Source organism: Schistocerca piceifrons, chromosome 2 (assembly GCF_021461385.2).
Source record: "Schistocerca piceifrons isolate TAMUIC-IGC-003096 chromosome 2, iqSchPice1.1, whole genome shotgun sequence".
NCBI classification, from domain to species: domain Eukaryota; kingdom Metazoa; phylum Arthropoda; class Insecta; order Orthoptera; family Acrididae; genus Schistocerca; species Schistocerca piceifrons.
The window spans coordinates 430876362-430894648 of record NC_060139.1 but is presented as its reverse complement, the minus strand read 5'-3'; the positions used below and the strand labels follow the sequence as shown (position 1 = coordinate 430894648).

At 36.7% G+C, this 18287-nt stretch overlaps 1 protein-coding gene across 1 annotated transcript in view; it reads left to right on the top strand.

Moving 5' to 3' along the window:
• LOC124775447 (Down syndrome cell adhesion molecule-like protein Dscam2) overlaps positions 1–17955 on the top strand; it is a 157502-nt gene extending 139547 nt beyond the window's left edge. The window contains exons 12-15 of the mRNA XM_047250280.1: positions 934–1080; positions 5479–5631; positions 17687–17795; positions 17940–17955. Of these exons, the coding sequence (XP_047106236.1) occupies positions 934–1080; positions 5479–5631; positions 17687–17795; positions 17940–17955 (425 nt within the window). The remainder of the gene's footprint in view (positions 1–933; positions 1081–5478; positions 5632–17686; positions 17796–17939) is intronic.
• The last annotated feature ends 332 nt before the right edge of the window (positions 17956–18287 follow it).

The window sequence follows — 18287 nt, the reverse complement described above, 5'->3', positions numbered from 1 at the left end:
AGGTGGTGGGAGCATCCCTTCATCACGTATTGGCTCAGTCCGCAACACTTCGCATTGACTGTCTTGTTTTTCCATTATCGCTGCAACTTAGCAGTAGTTGTATCATAATTGTGAAGTGAAGCTAAATGTTGTTGCAAGCTGTGTTGGCAACACAGATCAGTGATTATGTCAGCATTTCCTCTCTTGCATCTCCCCTCTCCACAACAGTCTAAAATATGCTCTTAATTCTGCTAGCACCTGTGGTGCAAAACATCTGTCTTTTGAGCAGCTTATAACTTGTCCAGATACATCAAATGTCAATATGAAGAAAACAGGATGAAGTCAGGCGATATGTCAAGTAAGAACTTAGAATCAAGATAACGTTAATAGGAAGATACGTAAAACTGAGAAATTTTTACCATTGATCTTATGGGTTTTCCACAGGGGCTACAAATTTATGGTGTAGAATTGCAAAAAACATAACATCAGAGAATGTAAAATTGGAGTTCCACTGTGTTAACAATGGACCTAATGAAATGTAATATCTGTAGAATTTCTCTGATCGAATTCCAGAACTCTGGGCCCTTACTCTTATGCCACTAACAAATTGAATCAATTCTCTCCTTTAGTTCATTCGGACAGAAAACATGTCCTGGATATTAATGGATTGTACTTAATAGTTCCATACCCTTGGCTTCAATGTCTGATGTTACACAGTGTGTGTTCAGTGTAGCTTCCATGAATGTTCAGCCACATTTTGTATAGCGCAGTTTAAAGCATATTTTTAATGTGCTGAACAGTAACCCACAATCTGCAGTTTAAATTACAGAATATCTGGCTTATATACTTCTTTTGAAATAGTTTCAGCAGCGTGGCCATTGAATAAGCTCACCATAATTTATAAATAAATTGTTTACTTGAAATAATTTACTTACACACTTTTTAATTTTCCAGTTCCAGGAGGACCTCCAACTGACATACAATGTACTTCATTAACGTCCCACAGCATTTTAGTTTTGTGGTCAGCACCACTTCCCAATGAGATTAATGGGATTCTCTTGGGTTACCGGATAGTGTACCGTGCACTGTCTACTTGGGATGGTAAGTAACACCACTAAAACATGTACCTAGCTTTGTTTCTGCAGTTATGATTTTGTAATAAGCACTGATTTCTTTTTAATTTTTTGCAGTATATGCTACCTGAATATTAATTTTAAAATAAGTTCAAATTATTAATACTTGACAGACCAACTTTTGCATGATTAGAATTGTTATTAGATATTTCCCTATTCAGTTTTACACACAAAATCTTCCCAGTTACAGTAGTTCCATAATGTTATCACCAAATTACTCACATTACATACTGGTGTGATGTGAAATACCGAGAACACTCCAAAGCATATGGAGTTCCTCAAGGCTCAATCTTAGGTCCGCTATTGTTCTTCATATACAGGGTGTCCCATTTATCTTGACCACCTTAAATAACTGTTTGTCCAGATGCAAATTACAAAATGTTTCAAGCAAATGTTCTTTAGTCATCAGGGGGACATCAGTCAGCATGATTGCCTTCATCGTAACTTTGTATTTTACAAAGATATGAACAGCGGTATGACTTTTTTAAATGGTACCCTATATTTTTTATTCAGTAATTCATTTCCTCTCCTAAAGACCTATTCAGAAATGTATCACAGTGTACCATTCACTGAAAAACAACATTATTAATTACTTAACTCAACAATGACTTTGAGCTCAGGATCACAAACTCATCGACTTGCTGGAGTTGTCAGAAAACAAATGAAAACCAAGTAAAAAAATAACAAAAAATTGACTTTGACTCTCCTGCACCATTGCCCAAGAGTAGAACATTCAAAGGTGCTCAAAGTGGTGACCCTGGACACCGCTACAGTGGTGCACTCATTGAATGAAAGAAATATTTACTGCTTCCAGTGTTGCCTGCTGAAGAGAATTACAAGCAAACACAATACGTTCCTGTATGTCCTCTGGAGTTGTTCGAATGTCACGATAGACAACATCTTTAATGAATCCCCAAAGAAAAGAGTCCAGAGGATTTAAATCAGGAGACCTAGCAGGCCAAGTAACTGTTCCTCCTCAACATGCATGGAAGGCATTATGAGATGGACATCCATCATGTCGATACTACATAAGCATTCTGGTTCTTAGCGGTAGTTCATCCAGAAGAGGAGGAAGAATTCATCTGAGGAAGTTGGCATACGCTGTGCCGTTTAGACTACCATTGATGAAATAAGGGCCAATAATTGTAGTACCAAGCATCCCACACCAGACGTTAACTCTTCATTGACTCTGATGTTCCACCTGTCTAGGCCATCGTGGGTTGTTGCTGGACCAATGATGCATGTTCCTTGTATTTACCTGCCCTTTGTTTGAGAAGGAACATTCATCGGTAAATAAAACATTGGAGAAGAAGTTCGGGATGGTGAGGATTTGCTGCTATGCCCACTGACAGAACAGTACATGATTCTGGAAATCATTCACATGCAATTCTCGATGTAGGTGTACATGGTAGGGATGGAACCGGTGACATGTAAGAATATGATGTACACTGGTTTTAGGAATGCCAATCTCATGTTCAATCTGTCGTGTGCTCAGATGTCGATTCATAGCAACAGAAGCAAGAAAAGTTAACTTCGGAAGCTTCATCTGTGGCCATAGGTTTGTTTGATCAGTGTCGCAGAATATTTCAGAGATGCTGAAAGAATTAAACTGGCAGATTCTTAAGGATAGACAGAAACTATCCTGAGAAAGTCAAAGTTTCACAAAGTGACATTAAATGATGACTGTAGTAATATACTACTACCCCGTACATACTACTCCCATAGGGATCATAAGGACAAGATTAGATTACTTACAACATGCATAGAGGCATTTAAACTGTCATTCTTATTGCACTCCATATGTGAATGGAATGGAAATAAGCCCTAATAACTGGTACAGTGGGACATACCCTCTGCAATGCACTTCACAGTTGCTTGCAGAGTGTAGATGCAAAAGTAGGTATTTTTATTTCAAATATTGTTTGTTTTGGGAAGTGTTCATCAATTCAAAGTTTTCTTATATTTTTTTGTAGTTGCCATGGTACTAGTAAATAAACAAATTCTTCTAGTATTGAGAACACAATCAGTAGTGGAAGTGTACTCTACAGTTCTTATTGGGCTAGTGTTTAGTGTGTACTGAATATTCTTCTCACACCTGGAACCGAATCAGCTATTTCCAAACACATTTGATGTATGGACTTGCAAATTGCAGTGCGTCTGAATCGAGACATTTATAGTCTGAAAGATTTCCTAACAAACATTTACCGAACAACAAGACCTTCCAAAGAATACACCAATGTCTTGTGTAGGCAGAGTCTTTTGGGAAAAGGCAAATAGTGTTAGAACACCTGAGTTAAAAGACTGAGTACATTGTCACACTCAGGACAATAATGGCAGCAGTACTAGAGAAATCAGAAACTGAGAATGTGACTCATGTGATAGTGTGAAAAGTGTTACAAGAGTATCTCCTTTATCCATACCATCTTCAGTGAGTGAAACATATTACTGAAACAGATTTTCGGTCCAGAAAAGTGTTTTGTACTTGGTTTCTGGAGATGTGTGCTCAGGATCAACACTTTCTGGCTGTTCACTGATGAAACTAAGTTTACCAGGAATGGAGTGCAGAATTTTCACAACATTCTTGTATGGGCAGATGAGAATGCTTTAGCAGTTGTGGAAAAAAAGCATCAACAACTGTTTAGCAATATATGGGCATGCATAATTGGGGACAGATTAAGTGGACCTTTCATTTTCTACTGGACAGTTAATTTTTAATGGAACATCTAATGTTTTGCTGAAGAAATTTCACTACACTTATGTCAGAACATGTGGCTCATACACTAAGGGACACCACCTCATTTTGCTTCTCAAGTAAGGATAATGTTAAATCCAGTGTTTCCCAAAGAAATAGATAGGTCAAGGGGCAGCAACATCTTGGCTTGCTTGATCTACTGATTTCAATCCACTGGACTTTTATTTTGGGGAGCATTTACAGATGCTATTGTCCTACTGATAAATTTGACATTCTTCACCAGATACAGCAGACACCTGGAATATGGGAATGAATAAGACAATCCATTATATGGCTGTTAGGTCCTTGTTTCAGAGCTAAACATTTTCAGCATTTCATTTAACCATCAGAAGACAATACTTGAAAAGATAAAATACCACAAAACCAAGCTGGAAATGAGAAACAAAAGGATACAACTGAAGCAAACATGTAGCAACAAAAAATTATCTGCAACTAAGAAAATGGAGAGCTGACAATATACTTCTTTGCAAGTCCTGTATCCATTCCTCCGAGATTTCCAAGGTATTAGTTAACTCTCTGTACAAAGGTTTTTAATTTTTTAATCACTTTCATTAAGGCAGTACAGTATGGCTTGTAATAAGAAATGAGGTCAGCAGGCGGAGACAGTGGCCATGTGTGTGTGTGTGTGTGTGTGTGTGTGTGTGTGTGTGTGTGTGTGTGTAACGTACATTGTCTAGTTCAGAAAAAGGCCTTTTTGGCTGAAAGTGTACTTGCTTGACAGTCTTTTTATTGTGCCTATCTGCAACTCAGCATCTTTGCTGTATTGTGAGTAGCAATCTATCCTTTCCATAATACTGTCATTATTCCATCCAGAATTTACCACTTTTGATTTTACCTCTTAACCTGTATTCATAAGACAGAGGTTACTTAAACCCACAGTTATTGATGGACATAGCTGACGTTCTGGTTGTAGCATTGGTTCTAATTTGTGTTATGATCAATGTAAAAAGCAATAGCTGTTTGTTAAACGCAGTAATCCAAGTGTAAATTTATACACTACTGCTGTTTGGAACCAGGATGTACAGCTTGTAAGTCATCCTTGAATCACAAGCAGCAACAATGAAACATGGCTGCTACTTCATAACCAGGACTCTGAACAGTTATTTAGAAGTTTCATCCAGCCTCCATAATACCTTACTGAAATTCAGTTAACTGCGTTATGTGCACTGATACCAGTGGGCATGTTTACAGTTTTTGTTGACTCAATAGATTCTTCAAAGCAACAGAGCAATCTTTCATGCATTAATTTTTCACTAGGGTAATTAGTGCAGTCAAATAATTTACAGGCATGCTACTTACCACTATTTAAAATGCCAAAGTTTTGCTGAATGAGTCTATGTCAAATGGTAGCAAACCATCCATGAAACCAATAATCTAGCTCTGATTACATATGTTAATGTTGTTTAGTAAACAAAACTCACTGAGAATGGCAAAGACATTTTGCCAAGAATCTGCATAAATTGCAGTAATGGACACATACCTTACAGGAGACACATAACTTCACTTACTTTTAAAAGATTTATGATCAATGACATACAAAATTACTCTACTTTGACTCCTGAACAATGTCTTCCACAATCATTTACATGCGTTTCTGTTCCTTTTTCTTTCCAGACCTTCAAACAATGGAAGAACAAACATCAGAAAATAAAATTGAACTGCTGGACCTCATACCTTTCTGCAATTATAGTATAGAAGTGAAAGCCTACACTCGAAAAGGAGATGGTGCAGCAAGCAACCCAGTTTTCTGTCGAACACAAGAGGATGGTACGTTGTTTTCAGCTATTTAACTATTATGTTTTGTACGGCTATTTTGTGGAGGAATTACTGTTTGAGACCTCCATATTTTCTAACAGTCAATTCTACTTCAGCAAGTGACAATCATATTAACAAATATCACAAACAAAATTGTCATTTATTTAATATCATTATCTATTACTGTCTTTCCTTTCAGTTTTTCCTCAAAGCTATAACATATCCTACATTCTCCTCCACAACTTATTCAGCAATTTCTCACTATATTTAATTCAGTAAGCATTGTCTTTATATGTTATTTTATTGTAAAGTTGCTATGGACAATTTTTTATAATGCCATATGAAACCAAAGTCTAGTTTACATTATGAATAAAACAAAAAGACTTAATCAGCAAATGGTGTCAGCACATTTCTTATTGGGAACTTTGAACTACAAGGGCTGAGGGGGGGGGGGGGGGTGGTAATGGAATGTATGAATAGAATAAAAAAATCTGCTTCAGCCACTAGTAACTTCTTACTATTACTAGTGTGTAATAAATAAGAAATTACTGGCAACTGAAGCAGATTTTTTATTCTATTAATATGTTCCTCAGTGCAGTTTTTTTTATTTTTTTGACCGATCATTTATTTAGTACTGGAAAATATATAGTAAAGCAAACACATTTTACTAGACTAACACCATTTTTCCATGTAACTACTGTTTTCTTTTTTGGTTCATCTCCACTGTTGTGAATTTGAGGTTATGCTGGCAAGAGAACAAGATGAGTGATGCTGCAAAATTCAAACAACATAATCACTGAAACAGAATCATATTATTCCATGCAGGGAAAGGCAGACATGATATTCTGATATGGATTAGCAAACAGCATTAATCAAAAGGCATGAGTCATGTACACTGAAAAACTTAACCAATGCTGCATTACACCTGGGATGATAATAATAATAATAATAATAATAATAATAATAATAATAATAATAATAATAATAGTGTTCAGCAGATTGTTCCAGTGACTTGCAGACACATCATTCACAGTGAGAACTGTTATAGACGTCACATATTTCACATGCCATATATAGAGGAGCTTGTGCTTAGTGAGTAGAAAATTACTCTGGATCAAGTATGCAAATAACTGGAGCTGCTGTTGGCATAAACTATTCTTTTGTATGGCTATTTCTGCATGGGTTGTTATTTCATTCATATCAGCTTGAAATGTATGCAAACTCTCTTGCCATGAACCCACCATGCCAGATTACGGTTTTGCCAAGATCCACTGCTGAAAATCTGCATTTCTCAGATTATCTGTAGATTCACACAGCATGATACATGTGGGTAGATGCAAATCCTGCATAAATCATGGAAGCAAGGCATTAGGTTCACTTCATTATCAATGCATGTGCAGGAATTATGGATAACTATACACTATATCAAACAAATTAAAATTAAGAAGTGCTGCTTATCACTCACTTTCGCATGACAGATCATCCATATTAAAGGGGAAATAGAAAACCCTTGGTTTTATGCACAATGGGGTACCAACCTATTTTCCACATCTCTTTTTACGGTACCTAACCCTGATACTTTTTAATGAGTGCAGCATGTGCAGGGTGGCTACTTGAACTTTAAAAAAAAAAAAAAAAAAAAAAAATCCCTGAGAATTCCAGGTTTTCCCTTGTAAGTATTACAGATTTCCAGGTGAATATATTTATTTCTTTCTCACATGATCACTACAGAAATTAATAAGTGATTGTCCTCGCCTACAAGGGAAAGGAACTTATAGCATAAAAAAATGTTTGGAGTGTTGTGTACACCTATAGATTAGGAAAAACAATACTGTTATAGGAGATTTAAAATGAAGCAGTTAACAGGCCACTCACAACAAAACCAAAAATATTAAAGTAATAGAAATCTATTTAAAATTAATCAGGCTTATACAACATAATACAATTTTCTGCAAAAAAAAATCAAGCACTTTAAACATTATTTTCAATAAGAAGTAATGTGTACTTACAATTTAAATGTTTCAATTATGCTGGTTCCAAGGATTTCTTGTAACATTCAAGTCCCAACTCAAAACACATAAAATATCTACAGTATTTAGAAAGTTGGCAGAGGAGTAAACTTTCGAATTTTTCCTATAATTTCACTGTTCATGAAACAAATGCACTGTCATAATGCAGTTATCTAATTTTCCAAAGCCTTTATTTGTTCTTCAAGTGCAAACACTTCTTTTGTAGCACTTTCTAAAATTTTCAAACACTTTGATTCCGACTCTTTCACTTCCAAGTCTTTTTTTTTCCTTTTTTCTAAAATGCTCTGTTCCTCTGCAAAGTATTGCTCTTTGAGTTGATTATAATGTTCTACATAATGTGAGTATACATTCCTTGTGCTGTGAATAAGAGATTTTGGAATATCCAAGTTTTCGATGTCGCCTGTATTGGACACAGCATCATATATTTGGCTATGTTTAACAACTGATTTCTGCCTCATGTTTTCAAAGAGGCATTCACCATTAATTGAAAAGCCCTTTTCAATGTTAGCATTTACATGGGAAAGACTACAAACTGATTTCATGACAACCATCAAGTTTTGGTATTTATCATTAAGGATATTCGACTAGAAATAATCATCTCTTTTTTCAGAATTGCTGTTTTCTTTAAAAGAATAGATAGCCTGTGATAGCGAGTCAGATTCTCAAATCCATGCCTCCCATTATCTGCTGCAGTTCCATTTGGGAGATTACTTTCTGTGAGAATACAAAGCAGCTTATCGAGATGTGATTTTGCCAAACGTGTTGGACACAACTAAACCTGGGTCAAGACATGTAACTGAAAGTGTCAGTGAGTAGTTGAAGAGTGACCTGTTATTAAGTTTCATGTCAAATGTTTTAAGACTTGCCTTACATTCTTGTCAAAACTTAAGAATATTGACGGTTCTTACATCCGAACTGGTTTTCTTTAATTCTTTGTGGGTATCAAAATTTAGAATTATGTTTTTTTGCCGGTGACAGTTTTTTTTTCTTCCTTGGTAGCAGCTAAGTGGATTGATGTGCTTTTTTAAAAATATCTCTCTGGCTTCATAAAATGTCCTAATACTACTTTTATTGTAGATACCAAAGCTGTGTGCAGAAATGGAGTTAACAGAACATCTGTCTGGAACATTTGCAAAGGTTCAATATCGCAGACTAATACTTGAAAAAAGCAAGTTTGGCACACAGCAGTGGATCATTAATAAACATACTCACCAACACGAAATTTTGCTCTTTGGTTCATTCTTATCCTTCTTCACACTCTCAAGAAATGTCTTCATGTTTGTTGTTATATCAACTGCTCTTTGAGCAAATGAGGGATTCTCCTGCCATCTAATACAACAAATTCTTTTTGGAAACACAGTGGAGCCTGAATACTGAGTATAGTCTGTTCTCCTGGATGGGACATACTCAAAAAAATTATACAAGACTCTCAAAAATAATGCATTGTCCCAATGTGTTGCCTTGATTGCATCTTTGAAAGCATTATGCATATAATGAAACCCACAGCTACCAATGTCTAGCTGTTTCAGCCCTGCTGAATGTGCTTTATATTCTTTCAGAAACAGCCAATTCACATTTGGCCCATCATTGAAATCTGGAGAATCTTTCCCTTTGGTAAGTTTTTTGTCACATCAATGCAAAGAAGATAAAAGGTCATAAGCTCTGGAATGACCAAGAAAGCAGGAATTAAGTTATCTTGTTGTTATCCTTTTTTTTTATCTTCATCCCAAAATCTTTTATTTACATCCATTTGTGTGCTTCCCACAATTTTATTTATTCAGTGATTCGTCAAAACCAAGAACAATATAACTGGCTTTCACCAGCAACCCAAACGACTGTTGATTGAAATAAGGCACAATTCCAAATATAAGAACATATCTTATCTTACCTTGCTTAAGTTGCTTCTTGTTAGTTATAGCACTAACTTTACACATTCTTGAGATTACAGCAACATATTTTTCAGCCTCCTGAAGTGACTTGAGTGTCATAATTGTTTCGACACACCAGAGAATTTCTGCCATCGTTATACCTTCTTTTAATAAAAATTCCACAAGTTCGCTTGGAAGATTTACTGTTGAAGGTAGCAGAGATACTTTATTCTGAAGACGATATACTGAAGTATGTGGCTCAGAATTAGTAGATGATAGAATAGCAGTTGACATTTTTTGGCTGAAAAAAAACACTTCAAGGGGAGATGATGTTCTCTTACTTAGAGCAAAATTTGTATGCTTTTCCCCTTCATGCAGATAAAACGTGCCTGACACTCCATATTACTTAAAGATACTTGGGTACAGCAGTAACTAAATACACTAAAGTAGGTTGACCAGGCACAGGTTCATGCCAGTCCTTTAAATTTGTGTGACTTTTCCAAATATCTTCATAAAATGTCTTGCAATTAGACACTGTAGCACTATTAATTGTAAAAGAAGAATAAAATGCCTACATCATTCTAAGACACACACACACACACACACACACACACACACACACACACACACACACACACACATCATTATAGCGTTTAAGCTGCATACACACTGTCACAGGAAACATATTACTGCTCGAACATGTTTCCTGCAGCATTTCATGACATGCTTCCAACTTTGTTTCTGGTTTCTGTCCACGCTGGTGGCAATGATTTCTTGCAATGTATTCCCATCGTCTGTAACACTATTTACATATAGTTTTTGTATTGTCTCCTATATTATGTCTATTGATGAAGAAACTGTAATGATACATGGTGGTGAACTATTAATACTCTAAGAAAGTTCATGGAAACAAAGTAAAATGTCTCATTGTTGGGGATGGATGAAAACATACTAAAGAACAACTGGCAGTAATAACTTGCTATAGCAGCTGAATATCTGAAGAGGGCTCTGGTTTTTGTAACTTCACTTGGATGTCATCCACCGATTTTGAATTCCAAATAGTACCTGAAATTAGAGGGGCATTGGTGGAAGTCCTCAGGGGTTTGTGTAACAGTAATTAAATGAGAAACATAATTAAATATGCATTATTATCATTCTCCTTATTCAGTTGGTTTGATTCTGCATAAATCATCAAAAATTACTTCCTCACAAGTGTTGTTATTTTCTGGTATGCTTAAGGATGTGACAGAAGAAACTCAATACAACAAGCAAAAATTTAACCACATTTGGCTCTGTACACCAGACACAATGCAATATGTAAACATGCACTTAGTGCTTTGCAGCGGTGAGTCAGTAAGATGTATTGGCCACCTGAAAAAACTGTTTCCTTCGATCCCATTGCTACGGATGTTTGTTTCCACATTTCAAAACAGGTTTCAAAATGGTGTCCACAAGCAGCAACCAGAAATATATTTTGAAAACACGTTTCAGGCTCAGTGTATACGCACCTTCAGAACTCATAATGACCTCGAAACCTTTTATTAATGATATTATTGTTTAGTAAATGTATAGAGATGGAAATCTCAGTATTTTTAGACTATGGAAGACAGTTCTGCATGAGTCTCTTTGTTTCTTGTTCAAGAGGGTCCTAACAGCTTTCTTTTGCAATGTAAATTTTCTTTTTGTATTTTTGCTGCTAGAATTTCCCCAAACAGTAATTCCATATTGTAGGTATGGCTCAAATAGAGCATGGTACACTGTACATAGAAGCTGTTTGTTGGCATAAAGTCCAAGATGATTCATAACAAATATACAGTGCTTAATTTACAGAAAACATTATCCACATGTTGACTCCACTGGAGCTTACTGTCAACTGCAATCCCCAAAAATTTACAAGTGTTATCTTCTACCAGTCTTGTTTCATCTATGAATATATCTGTGTGTTCTTCCTTTTCTCTACTTGTGAACACCATGAACATTATCTTTTTTTAGATTTAAAATTCATCTAGTTTTTGTTTCCACATACTGCTCTCTGCTGCTGATGTATGAATTTTATCCACTTAGCTGCATGTCCACAAATACCAAAGCTTTCATGTTCTTAATAAGTGAAATGTTGTACTGAAAACGCTATTTTTACCTCAACTTTCTTATAACAATGGAAATGTGACAATAAATTTTAATCACTGGAGCATATTAACGTCTAAGAAACCATTTATTTAACAATACACTTGTTGCAATTCTGCAATGCAAGTCTCTGTTCCTTTTGATTGGACATTGGTGCCAACATTGGCCAATATTTACGATACGATGCTGACACTTTTGAGACAACTTTCAGTTTAACTCATACGCAGCCAACATAAACATATATGATGCATGGATTGTAGCCAGTGCATTTGTGGCTCTCAGTGTTAATAATTATATTGTGTCACTGCAAAACAAAAAAGAAGGAAAACATTTAAAAGAAGTTGGTGGGATGTAAGATTTCACATTTTGAAATCAGTAAGTTTTAAATAAGGTATAAAATTGAACACAAATACACCCATAAATGTATTTCTTTCTGGTAAAGTTCAATTAACTCAAGCACTCCACTATTCCTGAGATGGTGATTTGAGGGATTCTGCCTGGAAGTACAAGTGACATACAGCCAACCTCAGGTTTCGAAACAAGAGGCAAAACTACATAGTAACAATGTGTGACACCATATCGATACTAGCTACAACACCCTTTGATGTTTGGTTGAAATACTGACAAGAAACGAAGCTGTACAAAGACTGTGGCCAATATTCGTATAAGTATAGCTTTGAAAGATTAGGTATTTTAAAATTTGGGGTTTATAAATCTTGATACAATTAAATTACAATGCTAAGTTAAAAACACTGAATTCCTGGAGATTTTATGAAGTTTCTGAAATCCCCTGAGATTTCCCTGATATTTTTCCGGTAAAATGTAATTCCCTAAGAGTACCAGGTTTTCTAGAAGAATTGCCACCCTGATTTGTGTACCATGCACATGACCTAGTCTAAGAATAGTCGTGTGTCTGCACAGGTTCATGATTCTTTACGAAGAAGGACTGAAAGATGTGTAAGAATTAGTGGAAACCACATTGAACATCTCCTGTATTGTCAACAAAACAAATGGCTATTATGGGATAGAATGTCTCATAACACAACAAGAATTCATTTTTGGACTTACATTTATTGGGCCTTCACTACGATCTTTTGTGTATATGTGTGGTACTGCACACTACCCATTGAATTGGCAATATGTATTTAGGGCACTTACAGCATTTCATACGTCTTCACTAATTACGTAACATAAGTAAATTTATTACAACTGAAAAGTATTTTAAACATAATAATTCTACTACATTTTGTAGTTTCTGGATGTACTTACAAGTAATTCTAAACAGTTGAATATAATAAAAGAGATACACTATAATGTCATACCATATACCAGTAAGTAAATAACCTACACTATTTTCAGCTGTGAGACATTCTGTTGCCAAAGTTTTCCTTTTGAATCTGTTCTTGAGAATTCAACTATTTAAGTTTTGGGTTATCCAGATCAACAGTAAGTGCCACTCATTTGCAGTTGCTGCCCCTACCTTTGTAGTGTTGAAATTGCATTCCACATTCCATCTGTTGTTGTTGTTGTTGTTGTTGTTGCTGTGGTCTTCGTCCAGAGAATGGTTTGATGTAGCCCTCAACTCTATTCTGCACAAGCTTCTTCATTTCTAAGCAACTACTACAACCTATATCCTTCTGAATCCGTTTAGCCGCCCGGAGTGGCCGAGCGGTTCTAGGCGCTACAGTCTGGAACCGCGCAGTTTCGAATCCTGCCTTGGACATGGATGTGTGTGATATCCTTAAGTTAGTTAGGTTTCAGTAGTTCTAAGTTCTAGGGGACTGATGACCTCTGATGACCTCAGAAGTTAAGTCCCATAGTGCTCAGAGCCATTTGAACCATCTGAATCTGCTTAGTGCACTCATTTCTTGGTCTCCCACTATGGTTTTTACCCTCCACACTGCCCTCCAGTACTAAATTGGTGATCCCTTGATGCCTCAGAACACGTCCTACCAACTGATCCCTTATTCTAGTGAAGTTTGTGACCTTCACCTGATTTATTATCTCACTGATAGTCTTCGGTGTTGTTCTGTGTCGTTATACTAGTTGAAAAATGGGGGATGGAAGTTCAACACTGATTACTGTAAATGATGTAGCCAGCAGTTGCACAGTTGCATTTCATAGTTCTTACTTTAACTGTTCACAACCCCCCCCCCCCCCCCCCAATATTACACAGTTATATGGACAATTAACTATTGGCAAATTTTTATAAGCAGGCAAACAACAACAGTTTACTGTCGAATATCTATGAACAGTAAAATCCAAACCACACAGTTCACAGTTCTTGAAGAATAATACAGTACGTATTGAACAGACACTGTCATTTTTTTAACACATGGCCAATTTGTGTTACATTATTTCACAGTTAAGTTGATGCATTGTTGATCTAACCAATACAGGTTCCTCATCTGAATATCAGCTACGGACTGACTGTCTTGAGACCAAAAATTGGGCCTTTATATATCGTCATAATAATAGGTACTGAAACTATACATTGTTTGATGTTTAATTTACAGAAATTACAATCAAAACATCAGTCATTAAATTAACTCAATACATTGAAAAATTAGTTCTTTTTAACAGTTTCTTCTACCATGAGGGTTAGGCCAAATTATTTGTTTAAATAATGAAATTAACAGATATACTTATACAAACAATTCTTTTGACAAAACTGGTAATTAATTTGGGATTAAGGACTGGCATTGCTAATATGTTTTCAAATAGGGCCAAATAAATACTTAAAGAATGCCATTGTTTTGTCTTCCAAATGTTTTCAAATTAGTACAGTATTCATACGTGTTTATAAGTCAACAACAGAATTTAAGTCATGGAACAATTAATGTTATCACTCTTTAATGAAAGATATTAACTAGGAATAGTCAAAATAAACCATGAAATTAATTACATCACAAAACTAAGCACGAAATTAGATCTAGTGCTATATTCTTTAAAACTGAGGGCTAACCTTTCTCTTTTATGAATATGCAGATTTTACTGATGTATGTTAATGATAATTAGTCAAAAGTAAAAAATAAAATGGATTTAAGGAGTCAGGTGGCAAAACAAGAGAGGAAGTAAAATGATCCCAGCTTGCTTCATCACAAGTTGTGCCACAAATTCCTCTTCTCCCCAATTCTATTCAGTACCTCCTCATTAGTTACACGAACTACCCATCTAATCTTCAGCATTCTTCTGTAGTACCACATTTCGAAAGTTTCTATTCTCTTCTTGTCTAAACTAGTTATCATCCATGTTTTACTTCCACACATAGCTACACTCCATACAAATACTTTCTGAAATGACTTCCTGACATTTAAATCCATACTCAATGTTAACAAATTTCTCTTCTTCAGAAACGCTTACCATTCCATTGCTAATCTACATTTTATATCCTCTCTACTTTGACCATCATCAGTTATTTTGCTCCCCAAATATCAAAACTCATTTACTACTATGTCTCATTTCCTAATCTAACTCCCTCAGTATCACCTGGTTTAATTATACTACATTCCATTATCCTAGTTTTGCTTTTGTTGATGTTCACCTCCTATCCTCCTTTAAAGACAACTGCTCTTCCAGATCTTTTGCTGTCTCTGACAGAATTACAATTTCATCGGCAAACTGCAAAGTTTTTATTTCTTCTCCATGGAGTTTAATTCCTTCTCCAAATTTTTCTATTGTTTCCTTTACTGCTTGCTGAATATACCGATTGAATAACATTGGGGGTAGGCTACAACCCTGTCTCACTCCCTTCCCAACCACTGCTTCCCTTTCATGGCCCTTGACTCTTATAACTGCCATCTGGTTTCTGTACAAACTGTAAATATCCTACTGTTCCCTGTATTTAACCCCCGCCACCTACAGAATTTGAGAGTATTCCAGTCAACATTGTCAAAAACCTTCTGTAAGTCTACAAGTGCTAGAAACATGGGTTTACCTTTCCACAATCTATCTTCTAAGATAAGTAATAGGGTCAGTATTGCTTCATGTGTTCCAACATTTCCACAGAATTGAAACTGATCCTCCCCGAGGTCGGCTTCTATCAGTTTTTCCATTCGTCTGTAAACAATTCGTGATAGTATTTTGCAACCGTGACATTCCACCAATGGAGTCCTAAATACAGCTTTCTACCTTATTGACAAAAAACTTATGGTGCTGTTCACAAGTTTGTTACTGGATTAACTTTTTACATTTTATATTATAGGTTATTTCCAAGCACTATGCATGCGCATGTGTGCCGCCCCCCCCCCCCCCCCCCCCCCCACACACACACACACACACACACACAGAGAGAGAGAGAGAGAGAGAGAGAGAGAGAGAGAGAGAGAGAGAGAGAGAGAGAGAGAGAGCTGAATTATGGTGTCTTCCTAGTGATATGCACAGCTATTTATTTTATCATTATGTTCTGCTGATTAAAATTTTATGGTCTTTTTATGTTGTAGAACAAAATAAAGCAAAACTGGAAAGTGCTGACACTTTTCAAATACACACATCAAAAAAAGTTTTGCATCACCTCAGTTCTCAGAGTGCCGGAACCTGTACAGAAAATTGAAACAGGGATCAACATAAACATTACTTCTGCGGTTTTTATTGCACATGAAAACCACACATTGCATTTTATACCACCATACAGCTAGACCTTCAGAGGTGGTGGTCCAGAATACTGTACACACCGGTACCTCTAATACCCAGTAGCGCATCCTTTAGCATTGACGCATGCTTGCATTTGTTGTGGCATACTATACACAAGTTCATCAAGGCACTGTTGGTCCAGATTATCCCACTCCTCAACAGCGATTTGATGTAGATCCCTCATAGTGATTGATGGGTCACGTTGTCTGTAAACAGCCCTTTTCAGTCTATGCCAGGCATGATCAATAGGGTTCATGTCTGGAGAACATGCCGGCCACTCTAGTTGAGCGATGTCGTTATCCTGAAGGAAGTCATTCACAAGATGGGCACAACGGGGGTGAGAACTGTCATCCATGAAGACAAATGCCTTGCCAATATACTCCCGATTTGGTTGCACTATGGGTCGGAGGATGGCATTCATGTATCATACAACCGTTACGGCACCTTCCATGACCACCAGTGGCGTACGTCGGCCACACATAATGCCACCGCAAAACAGCAGGGAATCTCCGCCTTGCTGCACTCGATGGACAGTGTGTCTAAGGCTATCAGCCTGTACGGGTTGCCTCCAACAAACATGTCTCTTACGATTGTCTGGTTGAAGGCACACGCGACATGCATTAGCGAAGATAACGTGATGGCAATCCTGAGTGGTCCATTCGGCATGTTGCTGGGCCCATCTGTACCACGCTACATGGTGTCATGCTTGCAAAGATGGACCTCGCCATGGACGTTGGGAGTGAAGTTCCGCATCATGCAGCCTATTGCACACAGTTTGAATCATAACACAATGTCCTGTGGCTGCACGAAAAGCATTATTCAATACAGTGGCGTAGCTATCAGGGTTCTTCCAAGCCATAATCCGTAGGTGGCGGTCGTCCACTGCAGTAGCAGCCCTTGGGTGGCCTGTGCGAGGCATGTCATCGACAGTTCCTGTCTCTCTGAATCTCCTCCATGTCTGAACAACATCACTTTGATAGACTCCAAGATGCCTTGTTGAGAGCCCTTCCTGGCACAAAGTAACGTGATCAAATCACATTATTGACCATTTAGGCATGGTTGAACTACAGAGAACACGAGCTGTGTACGTCCTTCCTGGTGGAATGACTGGAACTGATTGGCTGTTAGACCCCTCTGTCTAATAGGCGCTGCTCATGCATGGTTGTTTACATCTTTGGATGGTTTTAATGACATCTCTGAACAGTCAAAGGGACTGTGTCTGTGATACAGTATCCACAGTCAACACCTACCTTCAGGAGTTCTGGGAACCGGCGTGATGCAAAACTTTTTTTGATGTGTGTATAATATTTTAAAAAATTTTGTGAATTAAATTAATTTGCATTTCTTTTCATAACCAGTCACACAAAAATGTTTGTTTTATGATATATAGACTTACAGTGTAATTTATTCCAGTTCCAAGTGAACCAGAAGATATAAAGGCACTAATAATGGATTCCAGAACAATTCTTCTTTCCTGGAAGCCTCCCAGATATCCAAATGGAAGAATCAGAAAATACAAGGTGTATGTGAAGTCACTGGATGGTGTTAGCCTGGTCTGTATTGCATATCTGTTATCCGCTAAATTAGGAACATTATTAAACAAACTGGTCTCAGTTAACATTTGTAATGAATGCCTTACCAACACTTATTTCTTCTTTATGTTCAGGCAAGTTTCTCTTTGAAATTATGTTTCTCCTCCTTACTTCAGTGAAGTAAATAATTACATACATTTAGCTCTACAAACTGTACTGCCTTCTGACCTTACATAAATATTTCTGTTATATGGGAATGACAGTCATCTTTTAGTTACTATATGTCATATAAAATTACTTCATCTTTTTTTCCTTTCTGTTTGTTGTACAGGAAAGAGACCAATATGATTTGCCCTCAGAACAGACCTATTATAGTATTAGCCACTTGGTTGCACATCACAGATATGAGTTCTGGGTGACTGCCAGTACTATTGTTGGTGAAGGAAGTTCATCGAGGCATGTTGTGCAGTCAGCAGTTAACC